Source organism: Lethenteron reissneri, chromosome 38 (assembly GCF_015708825.2).
Source record: "Lethenteron reissneri isolate LAM-NWPU_2019-01 chromosome 38, ASM1570882v1, whole genome shotgun sequence".
In the NCBI taxonomy this organism is placed as follows: Eukaryota; Metazoa; Chordata; class Hyperoartia; order Petromyzontiformes; family Petromyzontidae; genus Lethenteron; species Lethenteron reissneri.
Genome location: NC_083816.1, coordinates 4,301,346 through 4,316,212, shown reverse-complemented (window position 1 = coordinate 4,316,212; position 14,867 = coordinate 4,301,346). Strand labels below are relative to the sequence as shown.

At 51.5% G+C, this 14,867-nt stretch overlaps 3 protein-coding genes across 3 annotated transcripts; 2 read left to right on the top strand and 1 right to left on the bottom strand.

Annotated features, from left to right (window-relative positions):
- The first annotated feature begins 858 nt into the window (after positions 1–858).
- CHCHD4 (coiled-coil-helix-coiled-coil-helix domain containing 4) lies at positions 859–4,333 on the top strand. Its single transcript, XM_061566909.1, has 3 exons — positions 859–1,015; positions 2,592–2,687; positions 3,314–4,333. The coding sequence occupies exons 1-3, from the start codon at positions 994–996 to the stop codon at positions 3,730–3,732; spliced, it is 537 nt and encodes a 178-aa protein (XP_061422893.1). The 5' UTR covers positions 859–993; the 3' UTR covers positions 3,733–4,333.
- A 7-nt stretch (positions 4,334–4,340) lies between these two features.
- Positions 4,341–9,994, bottom strand: MED20 (mediator complex subunit 20). The gene is made up of 5 exons (XM_061566908.1): positions 9,841–9,994; positions 7,319–7,461; positions 6,383–6,540; positions 5,954–6,049; positions 4,341–5,115 (listed from the first exon to the last, which is right to left on the bottom strand). Exons 1-5 carry the CDS (start codon positions 9,852–9,854, stop codon positions 4,879–4,881), a joined length of 648 nt encoding a protein of 215 aa, XP_061422892.1. The 5' UTR covers positions 9,855–9,994; the 3' UTR covers positions 4,341–4,878.
- Positions 9,995–10,007: 13 nt separating this feature from the next.
- On the top strand, positions 10,008–14,167 carry SNRPF (small nuclear ribonucleoprotein polypeptide F). Its single transcript, XM_061566910.1, has 4 exons — positions 10,008–10,186; positions 12,315–12,443; positions 12,871–12,935; positions 13,704–14,167. Exons 1-4 carry the CDS (start codon positions 10,181–10,183, stop codon positions 13,768–13,770), a joined length of 267 nt encoding a protein of 88 aa, XP_061422894.1. The 5' UTR covers positions 10,008–10,180; the 3' UTR covers positions 13,771–14,167.
- Positions 14,168–14,867: the final 700 nt, after the last annotated feature.

Below are 14,867 nucleotides of genomic sequence, written 5' to 3'. Positions count from 1 at the left end.
GTGACTTTACCGAAATAACCAAATAATAATTCCTGTAGTCACGAAAGCTCCAAATTAATATCGTCACGTCCATTGTACGTAATGACGTCACAGGCATTCGCGTGCTCACGTGTGTTAACGTGATGATGTCATTACGGACGTGGAAGCTTGCATGACGCACAGATGGATCGATTAGCGATTATAGTTGAAGTTTGTCTTCGCGATTCGTGCGTCTAATCGCATGCACAACTAATCGATTAATGCACCGCTTATGTTGGGGCATGATTTCTTCATGAAAATCCCTGCAGTAGTTCTCTATTTAGAAGGGCACCGTAGTCACAAATGATATAATCGATCTGTGAATCGAATCGACAAATTAAAGGCGAAGATTGGGGAATCGATACAACTCCACCGCCCACTCCCTCGCTGCGGTTGGCCCACCCCATCTCCGCGAGTGCTCGTTTACATTTTTTCGTATCAATTTATCGCTCCAAATTGAGTTAATAATCAATCGAACAAAAATGCTACATATCAATCAAAAACAATTTCGACTCCATTCAAGTATAAATTATACTGGTAGGAACGAAGTGGACCAGACCACCAATAGATTAATGTGTCCGTCCGTCCGTCCGTGGGAGGGGTGGTGTTGAGGGTGGTGTTGGAAATGAAAGACTACGAGTCTTTAAATCTCACAGCGTTTCTTGTCAAAACAAACACTTTTAATTAACGTTACACTAGAATACAGTAATTTTTTCTTTCACTCCTCTATACCCGGTCGATATCTCTGTACCGGTACTAAGTATTATTCCTACCAGCCCACCCCGCAGGGTCCTGTTTTCGCAGTCGAGAGTAACAAGCGAACCGGTCAGGCACTCGACGCGGCCACCCTTCGCCTGTTGGGGGTGGGGTCCTCTTTGCGTCACGTGCTGTGGTGGGCGGGGCTAGCAGTCGCAGCGAGTGCGAAGCGCTGAGCGCGCACGTGCGTTTGAGTCCCGGCCCGGGCCACGCGACGCAATGTCCTACTGCCGCCAGGAAGGTGAGCGACGGGGAGCCACAGCGAGAACATCGCGGCTGTACAGGGGGGTGGGGGTGGTGGTGGGGGGGGAGCAACGACACCAAAGCCGCTTTTACAACACAACTCGCAGCTTTCGCAAGCGCGCATGCGCCCAATGTCACGGAATGGGGGGGGGTAGCATCGTGAAGCCGGCATGTCCCCAGCGTGGAGCAGCCTGGGGGGGTTAGGTAGAGGAGGCCCCCCCTGTGGTAGAGGTTTCTTGAGGGTGGAAGTGCTCTTTGGTGGAGGTCCCTGTAGGACTGTAGGTGGATGCTTCCTGGCGTGGATGCGCTTCGGGTGGAGTTTTGGGGTCTGGCTCCCTCTGGAGGCTCCCTATGGTGGAGCACTCCGGCACTGATGGATCCCGACTGAACCACGAGCGCTGGGAAGGTCACACGTGGTGCTGTGGAGTTCGCGGGGTTCACCCTACCCGGCCTCTCCGCGTCTCACGGCGTGTTGGGTTGAGGGGTTCATAGTCGTGTCCGGCCAGACTGCTCGGTCGATGTGAGAAGGGTCATGTGACAACGTGCAGAGATTAATCTGCAGTAACTATATTGGGGGCACTGCCCCACTTGTAAAAGCAATCCCCCAGTTGATGGGGACCACATGCACCATACGTGGGGTTGATTACACTTGTAATTGTGACACGATTAATTGCAACGACCGTATAATTGTAACTTCAGCTAAAAGTTATGCTTTGTAATTATAACACGTAGGCTTTCGCGACCAGTATTATTCATAATATCGGTTTTTGGTTCAGATCGCGTTATTTATAAATGTGTCGTAACCCTCCACCACCCAACACGGCCAAACAGTAAAAAATGTGTCACGTTTTTCAAAGGACAAAACAATTCACTTATTTAGCCCACCGGTGTGTTGAAGAGAGAGAATCAACAGCATTTTAAAATTTTAGTACGACGTTTCGCTGATAATTGACCCCAAGTCTGTTATGTTCGAGTCGTCTGAAGTCTATAATCTCAGTTGCTCTTCTACGCCACGTCCACCGCCCTGGGCGCCTGGCAAACCTATGTTTTCGTGACTCAGCGGACCGAGCTGGATGAGCCCAATAGGGGTAAGGGGGCAATGAGTAAAGTGAGACACCAGTCACCACTGGAGGAGCCAGACTGGGGCCCATTTCCCGTACACATTAAAGAAAGCTCACTGCGCTGCGAGGTTACGTTACACAATTTTTATGAAAGGGCACAATCCAGGTGACATCACCGAACGATTAGGGTGGCTGGTCGTGCAGTGTCTGCGTGAATATTTCAGTGGTGACCGGTTTTGTAAAAAAGCATGGTTTTGTATCGCTCACGGCATCAATGTCATCAACTGTTTACATGTACACATCTATACAGTATCATCCATTATCGGTCCACAAGCCGTCGCCATCTCTCATGATCTTACGATGCAACAATCCATCTAGCTCCTGCATATATGAAGAATGGGAAAGCTCTTGGACCAGATTGTTTGTGGACGTCTACAGGTTAGCTGCAGCCGTGGTCTTATCTCGGCACAAATCCACCTCTCCTCCCTGCCCCTCCCCCCGCTGCCCACACAGGTAAGGACCGCGTGATATTTGTGACAAAGGAGGATCATGAGGTGCCCAGCCAAGCCAAGCTCAAGGAGGACGAGCCGGACCCTTACGATGAACAGGGTGCGTCCCCTCCCCTCCCTTCTGTCACCATGACCCTAACACACAGAGCTCACATACAGGCTGCGCAGTGCTCCTGAAAATGATAGAAATCTATAAGCTGTGGATTAGCGTGAATGGCACGGGCCCTGGTGCATGAAATTAAATGCCCCCCCCCGCGCCCCACAACTGCTCAACTTCTGCCCCCCCCCACCACCACCTCTTCATAGCCTGGTGCCTGAGCCCCTTTGGACCATGGGCCCTGGTGCAGTTGCACTGCCTGCACACTCGATACGCTGTGCCACTGCTGTGCTTGTGAGTTTAATTAAGTATGTTATTAAAAAGAGGCATGAGCATTGTTGCTGGTGTATGAGCAAATCACTGGCAATGCTCCCATTCTCGCCAAATCTTGGAATCTAATAACCATGGTGATCATCTAAGTGCTATCCAGGTTTAACGCTGATTAGTTTGCAATATCTGGCAAGACCGGGTGCTTTCTGAGCGATTTGGTCATCCAGCGCATTCAATAAAAAAGTTCGTTCGTACATGCACATTTTGATGCACGCACCACGAGCGTAGGAAGATTTTTTGTTCAAATAGTGACGAGGCAAAAATGCCACAATGCTAAACCCGCTCTCTCACTCACACAGGCCTCATCCTGCCTAGCGGGGAGATAAACTGGAACTGCCCGTGCCTGGGTGGCATGGCGAGCGGGCCGTGCGGCGACGCCTTCAAGTCAGCCTTCTCCTGTTTCCACAATAGCAAGGAGGAGATGCGCGGTGCCGACTGCATCGACCACTTCCGTGACATGCAGGAGTGCATGCAGCGCTACCCGGAGATCTACCCGCAGGACGACGACCCCACCACCGCCCTCGCAAATGACGACCTTGACATTCCGGTCGCCCCCGAGGGTTCAGCAAACCGGCACGAAAACGCACCGAAAGGCGAGCAGGGCGGCGAGCTGGCCACTACTGAGTCGCCAGCCATGAGTGAGGTCCCGGAGAGCGGGCACGGGGAGGTGGCAGCCGCCACAGTCACTGATCGTGCGACGACCGCGGGTCAGAGTTAACGGGCATATCACGCGCGTAGCTGTGCAGGAGGAGGGCTTCCCGTGGCATCGCATACCCATGCCTACTTGACTCTTCCTTTTTTATTTTGCGACCTGCTTTGCGTCGTCGTTGTTTGATGTAAACGATGCCAAGTGGTGAGTTTTAAGCAGGTGAAAAGATGAATTCCACGTGTGATTTTGTCCGTAAACGGCATCGCCTGTTGGGCGGTCATGATGCACCGTTGATCGATACGAGCTGTGTATAAAGTTGTATTTATACATCTCAGAGCTAAGGCCAACGGAGTCGTGAAGACCCAAACGCTTAAATTAGAAGTCAAAGCCCACTCTCGGTTCATGCTGTGATTCGCATGTTCTCTTTGTGTGTGACGCGTAGAGACGTGATCTTCAAGCGTTGCACCCATTTGTGATGCTGGTACATGTTTGGAGACATCGTTTCTCACCATGTGGGTGATTAGCACAGTTGGCTACTTACAGTGCGAAAGAATTTCAACATACATTCATACGAATTAAATGCACTGATCTTGAACACCGAACGTTTCGCTTGCCGGTGGAGTTCATCCCCAACGGCCCTCGTCTTGTCTAAATAAACGTGTAACAAATACAGCGTCTACACATTTGTGAGGTTTATTAAATAATACAATGAGATTTGTTTTGTGAATGCTTAAAACCAAAATAATATTCAGGTTTTTCACCTCCAGTCAACCGCTACTCAATGGGAGGTCACTCCTCTGCTGCCTGCCCTGCTGTCCGGAACTCTCTTTGTCCACACTGCTGAGACACTTCTCCAATTCAGCTCTGGGTTTTACATCTTCCTCTTCTCATCTGCCTGTGGCTGCTCTGTTAAGTGTATCCAACCCATCCCTCCTCTCTTCACCACATCCTGAAAATAACCTAGAAATCCCTGATATCCGATATCCACCTCTGCCCCCCCACTGTAGAGCGTCTCGAAACACAGTCACATATGCTGCCATATAAAAGTTAACTGCCATATAAATATAAATGTTATTATGTAGCAAGCGGATGGTGCTCTTGACTAAATGCCTCCTTGGAGACTGGGATCTATGAAAGGGGATTTGGTCAGGCCTTCAGTCAGTAATTTACAATTGTCCAGTTTTTAGAACTTTATCCAAATCGCGAATCGACAGACTAGCGTTGTGTGGGCGCTGAGGGGCCCTGCTGCTTGCGCATGCGGTTGAACAGTTCCATGTACTGCACCATGGTGTCAGCGGCGGTGTAAAGTGCCGCGCCACCAGTGGCCCCGTCGGCCCGGCCCGCGCCAGCCGTGGGCGGACTCACGGGCGCATGGGGGCCCAGCAGGGCCTGCATGAACTCCTGCAGGAGGCCCCAGCAGTCACTGGGCACCACACATGGGCAGTACTCCACCTGCACTCGCCACACATCCAGACGACGAGCAGAGTGTCAGCTCGCGCCTGCCAGGCACGAGGCTAGTGTGGTTATTGTTAGGTGTAGGGACAGTGTCTGGTGTAGGTAGGGTTTGGTTGGCGATTGTGTTCATGATAAATGTCGTATGCTATTATTTCATTTATTTATTTTCTACGTGACTTTACCGAAACCAAAGAGTAAAATTGGAACTTTAGCTCACAATATAAATATATAACACCTTTTGTATATACAATGAGGGCTTTCCCATCCACTGTGTGGGTCGTTGGAGTGAGTTCAACCTCACATCGTAACAATTTCCTGATTACCAATCTAGTATATAATTACAATAACCCCCCCTCCACCTCAAATCGTTGCACTTGATGAGTTAAATGATGACGTCACCCTGCTGCTGCTCTATTTAAGACCGGGAGCAAGAGCAGAGCCTCACCATTCTGGCAAATTGCCCGATGATGCTGGATGCAATTACCAGCGAAATGTCGTGCTACTCAAAAACTGTAAATGTTGTGGTTTCACTCTTCAACACACCGGTGGGCTAAAGTAGTGAACTATTTGTCTTTTGTCAACGTGACACTTTTTTGCTGATTGGCCGTGTTGGGTGGTGGAGGGTTACGACACATTTATAAATAACGCGATCTAACCCAAAAACGATTATTATGAGTTCAACCTATCATTAACCATTGTGAACGATGTTTAAAGAAGTCATGTGTATTGGCTAACAGATGCAAACCCGGACTGCCGTCCCCACCACACGGTCCCCTCCAAACCATGCCCCCCATGAGTCTGACGGGAGGAAGCTGCTTGTAATTGTGCATCGCACCTCCACACACACGCCCTTGGAGCTGGGCCCCATGGTGACCGTGCCGAGCTTGATGAGGAAGTCTGCATAAACATAGCGCGTTCCTCGTGCCTCAACCTGCGATAAAACGATAACGGCCTCATTAATACAGCAGGTAGTCCAGACACACGGCCACCTCATGGCAACGGCAGCACTTAGAGTGAACGGGAAACAGTGAGTAGGGGTATGAGATGGGGAAAGTGTTAGGGTTTGGATGGTTAATATAGTTGGGGTTAGAGATAGTATTTGGTTTTATGGTTTATTTAGGGGTAGGGCCCGTGTCCTGAGTCCGCAATAAAAACCCAAAATGTAACTTTGGTTTCACCGATTGAACCATCACAATGCCTCTCCTTTGGATCTCCAGTGTGGACGTGGTAGTCAGGGGGCCATGCCGCCCCCCTCACCACTCACCTTGTTGCTCTTGGCATTCTGGAAGAGGCCCTTGAGCTTCAGCATGAGTGCGTCAAAGCCAACGTCGGCCGTGAGACAGGGCCCGTTCTCGTAGAGCGCGAAGCAGCTGAGCGGGTACTCCGAGTTGTGCATCACATACAAGTACTTCATGGACTGACCTGTGATATGGAGAAATCGTTATAGCGGTGGGGGGGGGGGGGTAACGATATGGTCAATCGGCAATCGGAGATGCTCCCACACCTGGCTACGTACAGTGCAATAGCTCAAGGAAGCCGCTTATCACGTGGAAATTTATAGCAGCCAAATACTCTAAATGCACGTTTCTAAATGTGGAGGAAAACCCGCAGGACCTGGAGAAAAATCCACGCGACCATGGGGAGAACATGAAAACTCCAAATATACAGCATCAGGTAAAGGTCCCCCATACAGCCTCTAACAGGCTGTTGTTAGCGAGTACCTATTAAGGCCGGAATGGCGAACAATCGGCTGGTGTGGCCAGGACCACGGCCTGCCGCCTTTGTCTCCCCAATGCTGAAGTTTGGGCACTGCACCAGGTACTCAATGAAGGACAAGTCGGCCTAGGTGAGCTCGAGGACATACAGTGAGGGAAAAAAGTATTTGATGCCCTGCTGATTTTGTACGTTTGCCCACTGACAAAGAAATGTTCAGTCTATAATTTTAATGGTAGGTTTATTTGAACAGTGAGAGACAGAATAACAACAACAAAATCCACTGTTCAAATACACCTACCATTCAAATTATAGACTGATCATTTCTTTATCAGTGGGTAAACGTACAAAATCAGCAGGGGATCAAATACTTTTTTCCCTCACTGTACACCATACACCCACCACACACCTCACGCACACCACATCGAAACTCGCACACGAATCACACTGCACATGACGAGGTGAGTCGCCGTGCGTGCCCCCTCACCCGTGTTGGAGACCGGGTGGTACATCTCGCAGTCCACCAAGAAGGAGGCCTGCTTGGTGGCGCCCATCAGCTCCAGCTTTTTGGCCAGTATCTCCACGTTCTGCTGGATGCTCTTGCCATCTGCCAGCGGCCACTGGCACACGCTGACACACACACGCCGGCGCCGTTCACCGCATTGGTACAAAGACAAAGATGATAATTGTTTTTTTACCCTTTTATCTGGCAACAAAACTGACACCTTTTTTTTACAAGGAGTCATGTTTGCATAGACCAGGGGTCGGCAACCAAAATAACAAGAAGAGCCATTTCTTTCCAATTCGGTACAAAATTCAGTATTTCAAGAGCCGCAATGCATCTGAGTACATACTGTACATATTGTCAAGAAGCAGCCCGTAAAGAGCCGCATGCGGCTCCGGAGCCGTAGGTTGCCGACCCCTGGCATAGACCGCAATTCCTGCAGTCATAATACAAACAAAAGACATAACTCTGATAATGTGCACTGTCCTTGAAGTTGATTGGTCCACACCCGAGACAGCTTTCCTTAGAGCCTAGTCTCACACTCACATGGGTTGGACCAGATGACGCCAAAAGACAAAGATCCCCCGTATAGCCTAAAACTGATTATTCGGGCAAGTGCTGTTAGCGAGCACCTATTAAGGCCAGCACGGCACACAATAGGTTGGGTGGCCAGCACCACGCCCGGCCGCCTTTGTGTCCCCAGTGGCGATGTTTATACACCACACCAGGTACTCATTTGAGGTTGAGTCGGGTGGTAAACGCAAGTGATGACGACTTTCTCTCTACAGATCAAAAATGTGTATGGCAGCAAGGTGACAGTGGTAGCTGTTTACATAAAACTGTATTGATGTCGATAAAGAACGGTGTCTCGGTGTGTTTGCCAGATAATATTTTGGAAAGAGAAAATGTAAATTAAAACATCTACTGACTATGAAATTTAAATTAGGTGAGTAGAAGATAAGGTGAGGTGAGTGAAGGTGAGATGGGTGAGTAGATGATAAGGGAGTGGAGGTTGAGGTTGGTGAGTAGAGGGTGAGTTGAGTGAGAAGAGGGTGAGGTGAGTGAGTAGAGGATGAGGTGAGTGAAGGTGAGGTGGGTGAGTAGAGGGTGAGGTGAGTAGAGGGTGAGGTGAGTCAGTCGAGGGTGAGGTGAGTAGACGGTGAGCGACTGAGTCGAGGGTGAGCGAGTAGATGGTGAGGTGAATGAGTAAAGGGTCCGTGAGTCGAGAGTGAGTGCGTAGAGGGTGAGGCAAGTAAAGGGTGAGTGGAGGGTGAGGTGAGTGGAGGGTGAGGTGAGTGGAGGGTGAGGTGAGTGGAGGGTGAGGTGAGTGGAGGGTGAGTGAGTGGAGGGTGAGGTGAGTAGAGGATCGGGTGAGTGGAGGGTGAGGTGAGTGGAGGGTGAGGTGAGTAGAGGATCGGGTGAGTGGAGGGTGAGGTGAGTGGAGGGTGAGGTGAGTGGAGGGTGAGGTGAGTGGAGGGTGAGGTGAGTGGAGGGTGAGGTGAGTGGAGGGTGAGTGAGTGGAGGGTGAGGTGAGTAGAGGATCGGGTGAGTGGAGGGTGAGGTGAGTGGAGGGTGAGGTGAGTGGAGGGTGAGGTGAGTAGAGGATCGGGTGAGTGGAGGGTGATGTGAGTGGAGGGTGAGGTGAGTGGAGGGTGAGGTGAGTAGAGGATCGGGTGAGTGGAGGGTGAGGTGAGTGGAGGGTGAGGTGAGTGGAGGGTGAGGTGAGTAGAGGATCGGGTGAGTGGAGGGTGAGGTGAGTGAAGGGTGAGTGAGTGGAGGGTGAGGTGAGTAGAGGATCGGGTGAGTGGAGGGTGAGGTGAGTGGAGGGTGAGGTGAGTGGAGGGTGAGTGAGTGGAGGGTGAGGTGAGTAGAGGATGGGGTGAGTAGAGGGTGAGTACAGGGTGAGGGAGTGGAGGGTGAGGTGAGTAGAGGATGGGGTGAGTAGAGGGTGAGGTGAGTACAGGGTGAGGGAGTGGAGGGTGAGGTGAGTAGAGGATGGGGTGAGTGGAGGGTGAATGGAGGGTGAGGTGAGTACAGGGTGAGGTGAGTGGAGGGTGAGTGAGTGGAGGGTGAGGTGAGTAGAGGATGGGGTGAGTAGAGGGTGAGGTGAGTACAGGGTGAGGTGAGTGGAGGGTGAGTGAGTGGAGGGTGAGGTGAGTAGAGGATGGGGTGAGTAGAGGGTGAGTACAGGGTGAGGGAGTGGAGGGTGAGGTGAGTAGAGGATGGGGTGAGTGGAGGGTGAATGGAGGGTGAGGTGAGTGGAGGGTGAGGTGAGTGGAGGGTGAGTGAGTGGAGGGTGAGGTGAGTAGAGGATGGGGTGAGTAGAGGGTGAGGTGAGTACAGGGTGAGTGAGTGGAGGGTGAGGTGAGTAGAGGATGGGGTGAGTAGAGGGTGAGGTGAGTACAGGGTGAGGTGAGTGGAGGGTGAGTGGAGGGTGAGGTGAGTACAGGGCGAGTGAGTACAGGGTGAGTGGAGGGTGAGTTGAGTGGAAGAGTCGCCCTCACCTCGTCACCCCCATCTCTCGCTCGCGCCACGTGACCTCGAGCTGCGCGCGCGCCCTCTCATTGGGCGCCGCGGCGGCGTCACGTGGTCCACGGCTCCCGTCGTGCCCCGCGCGCCCCGCGTGACTTCCTCCTCGGGCCTAGGCTAAGCGAGGCGCCTCCTGCGGTCCTCCGCTCACCAACTCACCGACCCCTCACCGACCCCTCACCAGCCCCTCACCAGCCCCTCACCAGCTCCTCACCAGCTCGCGATTATCTCTCTATAACTTCATCGACCGCGCGATCCCCGCGTTATTGCGTGGAAGGCCTTCGTGGGTAGCGGCGACTACTACTCGACACCAACATGGCGGTACGAGTGGGAGCCTCATTGTGGCGGCAACGTGGGGAGAGACACGCGGGGAGAGAGACACGGGGGAGAGACACGGGGAGAGAGACACGGGGGGAGAGGAATACACGGGGGGAGAGAGACACGGGGGAAGAGAGACACGGGGGTAGAGAGAGACACGGGGGTAGAGAGAGACACGGGGAGAGACACGCGGGGAGAGAGACACGGGGGGAGAGACACGGGGAGAGAGACACGGGGGGAGAGGAATACACGGGGGAAGAGAGACACGGGGGTAGAGAGACACGAGGGTAGAGAGAGACACGGGGGGAGAGACACGGGGAGAGAGACACGGGGAGAGAGACACGGGGGGAGAGACACGGGGAGAGAGACACGGGGAGAGAGACACGGGGGGAGAGACACGGGGGAGAGAGACACGGGGGAGAGAGACACGGGGGTAGAGAGAGACACGGGGAGAGACACGCGGGGAGAGAGACACGGGGGGAGAGACACGGGGAGAGAGACACGGGGGGAGAGGAATACACGGGGGGAGAGAGACACGGGGGAAGAGAGACACGGGGGTAGAGAGAGACACGGGGGTAGAGAGAGACACGGGGGGAGAGACACGGGGAGAGAGACACGGGGGGAGAGACACGGGGAGAGAGACACGGGGGGAGAGGAATACACGGGGGGAGAGAGACACGGGGGGAGAGAGACACGGGGGTAGAGAGAGACACGGGGAGAGACACGCGGGGAGAGAGACACGGGGGGAGAGACACGGGGAGAGAGACACGGGGGGAGAGGAATACACGGGGGGAGAGAGACACGGGGGAAGAGAGACACGGGGGTAGAGAGAGACACGGGGGTAGAGAGAGACACGGGGGTAGAGAGAGACACGGGGGGAGAGAGACACGGGGGGAGAGGAATACACGGGGGGAGAGAGACACGGGGGTAGAGCGACACGGGGGGAGAGGAATACACGGGGGGAGAGGAAGACACGGAGAGAGGAAGACACGGGGAGAGGAAGACACGGGGAGAGGAAGACACGGGGAGAGGAAGACACGGGGAGAGGAAGACACGGGGGTAGAGAGACACGGGGGTAGAGGGAGACACGGGGAGAGACGCGCAGTGGAGACGCTGCGAGAGAGAGACGGGGGTAGAGGGACACAGGGAGGGATACACGGGGTAGATGGATCAGGGAGGGATACACGGGGTAGATGGATACACGGACACGGGGAAGGGACAGGCGGGGAGAGGGATGCACGGTGGAGACGCGAGGAGAGAGATAAGAGAGGGACGACGAGAGACGAGGGAGACGCTGAGGGAGAGACACGGGGAGGGGGGACACGAAGGAGAGACGAATGAGCACATGGATATAATCTGAACGCGTGTTTATAAATGTAAAGGGAAAACCCGGGGGACCCGGGGAGAACATGCAAACTCCAAATATACAGACGTGAGCGTCGGGATCAAACCCACGACTAGGGCTGGACGATTAATCGATTTCAAATCGAAATCGCAATTTGAAACAATGCGATTAGCAAATCACAAAGGCTACGATTTTTTGCGATTTGAAAAGTCCTATTACTTTCTTATTGGAATTGTTTTATAACTTTATTTAACTTAACATTTGTTCTGTTTGATTTTTCTATTTCAAATCAAACATTTAAATAAATACATGTTGGAAGCAATATTTTTTTTTTAGCGTCCTTGCAGTAGAATATATAGAGCAGTTCATATTTTGATGGCATGTGGTAATGCTCCATCACATGTTTTAAATCTATTACACAGTGAATATTGGAACTGAAGCTTGACTTTTAAATATGTAATCACAAATCAGTGACAGACCCTTGGAATGTGTCAGACATTGGAAGCTAAGCAGGGGTTGACCCTGAATAGTTATTGAATGGGTTACCACCACGCACGCTGTGGACTATTAGCATCTGCGGGGCTGCATGAAGAGTAGCAGAGGGAAGTTGCGATTTGCTGCGCATTCTATGCTCCCGCCATTCACAAAATTCGCACCGTAATTATGGGAATTATGTTCATAGAGATGATCATAGTGATTATCACATCACAGTTATGATGATGGTGATCATGAAGATGCTCGTGATGATTTTCGTAACAATTATGGTTTTGCCTTCCCTCCCCGCAGACCTCACTGCCTATGAACCCGAAGCCGTTCCTGAACGGCCTGACTGGAAAACCCGTGATGGTGAAACTGAAGTGGGGCATGGAGTACAAGGGATACCTTGTGTCCGTCGATGGCTACATGAACATGCAGGTGCGGTTCGAGGCAGCGCGGCGTGTCCCGAGACCACGTCACACTAACAAGCCCCTTGGGCAGCGGTGGCCAGTAACCACGCGCCTCGATGTACTGCACAGGACCTGCAGTATAAATAATACAGGATGCTGAGCGATTAATTCATCACAATTGGTTTCTCTGCTCATCATGCACGTATCGAATTGTATTACTTTGCAAACTCTCGTCCCAAATAACCACTGCCATCCAGTAGGAGAGTGCATGGAGGGCAGTAGTGAGTTGAAAGGTGAGAAGCAAGAGATTGTGTGGAGTGTAGAGTGAGTCAAGAGGTGGTTGGCGGTAGTCCACAGAGGACCCTGAATATGGTGAGTGTGACCTTGACATTAATCGGGAATGTACGTCTTGCTGTACGGTCTCATACAATATTCTGCCATGCGGTGTTGTGCAGCTCGCCAACACTGAGGAGTTCATCGATGGTGCCTTGGCAGGGCACCTGGGGGAGATCCTCATCCGGTGAGTCGTGTTGCTACAACTGCTGGCTTTGCCCCGGTCGCAAGCGTGCTTGGTGTTGTGAACACCAAGAGTAATAAGGAGAATTGAAAGCTAAAAGGTGACACTAGTGAGGGCGTGCAGATGTTTATTACAATATAATACGAAGCAATATGGGTTTATGAAGTGTCGAGTGGGACTGCATCTCTTAATACTACGAATACATGAGGTGATAAAGATGTGAATACAAATGGTTCATCGGGAGTGAGGGAGTCATGAGTGGAACAGGAAGAAGGTCTTGATCCTGCACGTGAACAGTGGTAAAAGGTGTCTGGTGCAATGAGCCAGAAGACTTTCCAGGCAAGGGGAGCAGCTGCAGAGAAGGTGCAAGCTGGCTGGATGGTTTTTACAGAATGAACAGTGGTAAAGGGTGTCTGGTGCAATGAGCCAGAGGATTTTACAGGCAAGGGGAGCAGCTGCAGAGAAGGTGCAAGCTGGCTGGATGGTTTTTATAGAATGTTTGTATCCCTGAACACCACTGATCGGCCTCTCCCCCCCACCTGCAGCCTATGGGACCTGTTTATGCAGGACGAGGTTGTGGGCAGCAGAGGCCAGTGCAGCAAAATCAGTTTCTGTTCTTCTAAGCTCCCGCATTCATGTTCCCCGCCATCTCAAACCTCGCACTGACAAGCGTGGTGAAGCATGGTCAACACAACCCCCAAAACCCGCATGGGGCTGCTGGATTGACAAATTGACTGTACGGGTGCATGACCGCTCTCTTGTCGCTCGCAGGTGTAACAACGTACTGTACGTGCGAGGTGTGGAGGAGGAAGAGGAGGACGGGGAGATGAGGGAGTGACGTGCCTCCAGATATTTCACATCCGTTTGTTTTCACTTTGCATCTTTGTTATTAGTTCATCAACTTTTAAGGCGTTTTTGTAAAGCGTTTCAAATAACGTGTACCATGCTCCCAGGTGTTTTTTTTTGTTCAGCGGCATTTAGAGGCTAGAAAAATGCGTAACATTGTGAATTTCGCGAGGTGTGGTTCCACACTAAGGGATTCGTAGGCATTTTCACGTATCCCAACAATATTGGTTTGACGTTTCATTCACGTGGTTTTGACATTGTGAATTTAGCGAGGTGTGATTTTACGCTAAGCGATTCTTCGGCATCTCCACGTCTCCCAACAATGTTGGTGTGATTGTTGTTCCATTCCTGCGGTGTTCTTAATAGACGAAATAAATCCTGTTTGTACAGCCCCGTCTCCAGACATCACTGCTTGAACACAGAAATAACACGTGCGCGCACACACACTACACACGCGTGGGAATGAGCTCAAAGTTGGGGCTGCGAGTAGTAAAGGGGATCCCATGTGGTGTCGCCAAGGTGACCTATGGATAACATTGATGATAAACTCCAGTGTGGATAGAGAACATTTTAATTGGTGCATACGACTTGTAATGACATGGATCAAAAACGCTGACACAAAGAAAAACAAAATTCGAAAGTGATGCAACGAAGCTTGGAGAGTTGCAAGCTTGGAATTATATTAACGCAAAGATGGACCACATGAAAGAACATGCAAAGTCAAGTGGGCTTGTGCAGGACACGTTGTTGCTTGCAGGGGTGTTGGCTGAGAGTCAAAACGTGGTGGGATAGCAGCTTTTCCGTATGGCTGATGTCGGTGTAGAGCGGGGTTGAGGAACGTCCGGCCCGCGGGCCCTATGAGACCCGCGAAATCATTTGATCTGGCCCTGCCAAGGCAACTGCAGGCGGAACTCAAAATGCATTAAATCTAGGAGCAAACCTGGAAAAGCAGTTGCAAGTAGCAACATCAATATCAGCTAACATCACACGCTTCACCGAAAAGAAGCAGTTCCAGCCATCACAGGGGTGAGTTAATTAAATGTTTGACCAAATATAACAGGCTAATTTTTAAGTTGATAATTTTGTATA

What these genes read in the sequence shown, in the direction of transcription:
- MED20 (XM_061566908.1), bottom strand. An exon ending in CCACCCGGTCTCCAACACGG is followed by an intron (nt 6,541 to 7,318) that starts GTGAGGGGGCAC and finishes TCCATATCACAG; the next exon opens with GTCAGTCCATGAAGTACTTG. An exon ending in AGAATGCCAAGAGCAACAAG is followed by an intron (nt 6,050 to 6,382) that starts GTGAGTGGTGAG and finishes GTTTTATCGCAG; the next exon opens with GTTGAGGCACGAGGAACGCG.
- SNRPF (XM_061566910.1), top strand. An exon ending in ATGGCTACATGAACATGCAG is followed by an intron (nt 12,444 to 12,870) that starts GTGCGGTTCGAG and finishes GGTGTTGTGCAG; the next exon opens with CTCGCCAACACTGAGGAGTT. An exon ending in CTGGGGGAGATCCTCATCCG is followed by an intron (nt 12,936 to 13,703) that starts GTGAGTCGTGTT and finishes TGTCGCTCGCAG; the next exon opens with GTGTAACAACGTACTGTACG.
- CHCHD4 (XM_061566909.1), top strand. Translation starts at nt 994, where the DNA reads ATGTCCTACTGCCGCCAGGAAG. An exon ending in GTCCTACTGCCGCCAGGAAG is followed by an intron (nt 1,016 to 2,591) that starts GTGAGCGACGGG and finishes CTGCCCACACAG; the next exon opens with GTAAGGACCGCGTGATATTT. An exon ending in GGACCCTTACGATGAACAGG is followed by an intron (nt 2,688 to 3,313) that starts GTGCGTCCCCTC and finishes TCACTCACACAG; the next exon opens with GCCTCATCCTGCCTAGCGGG.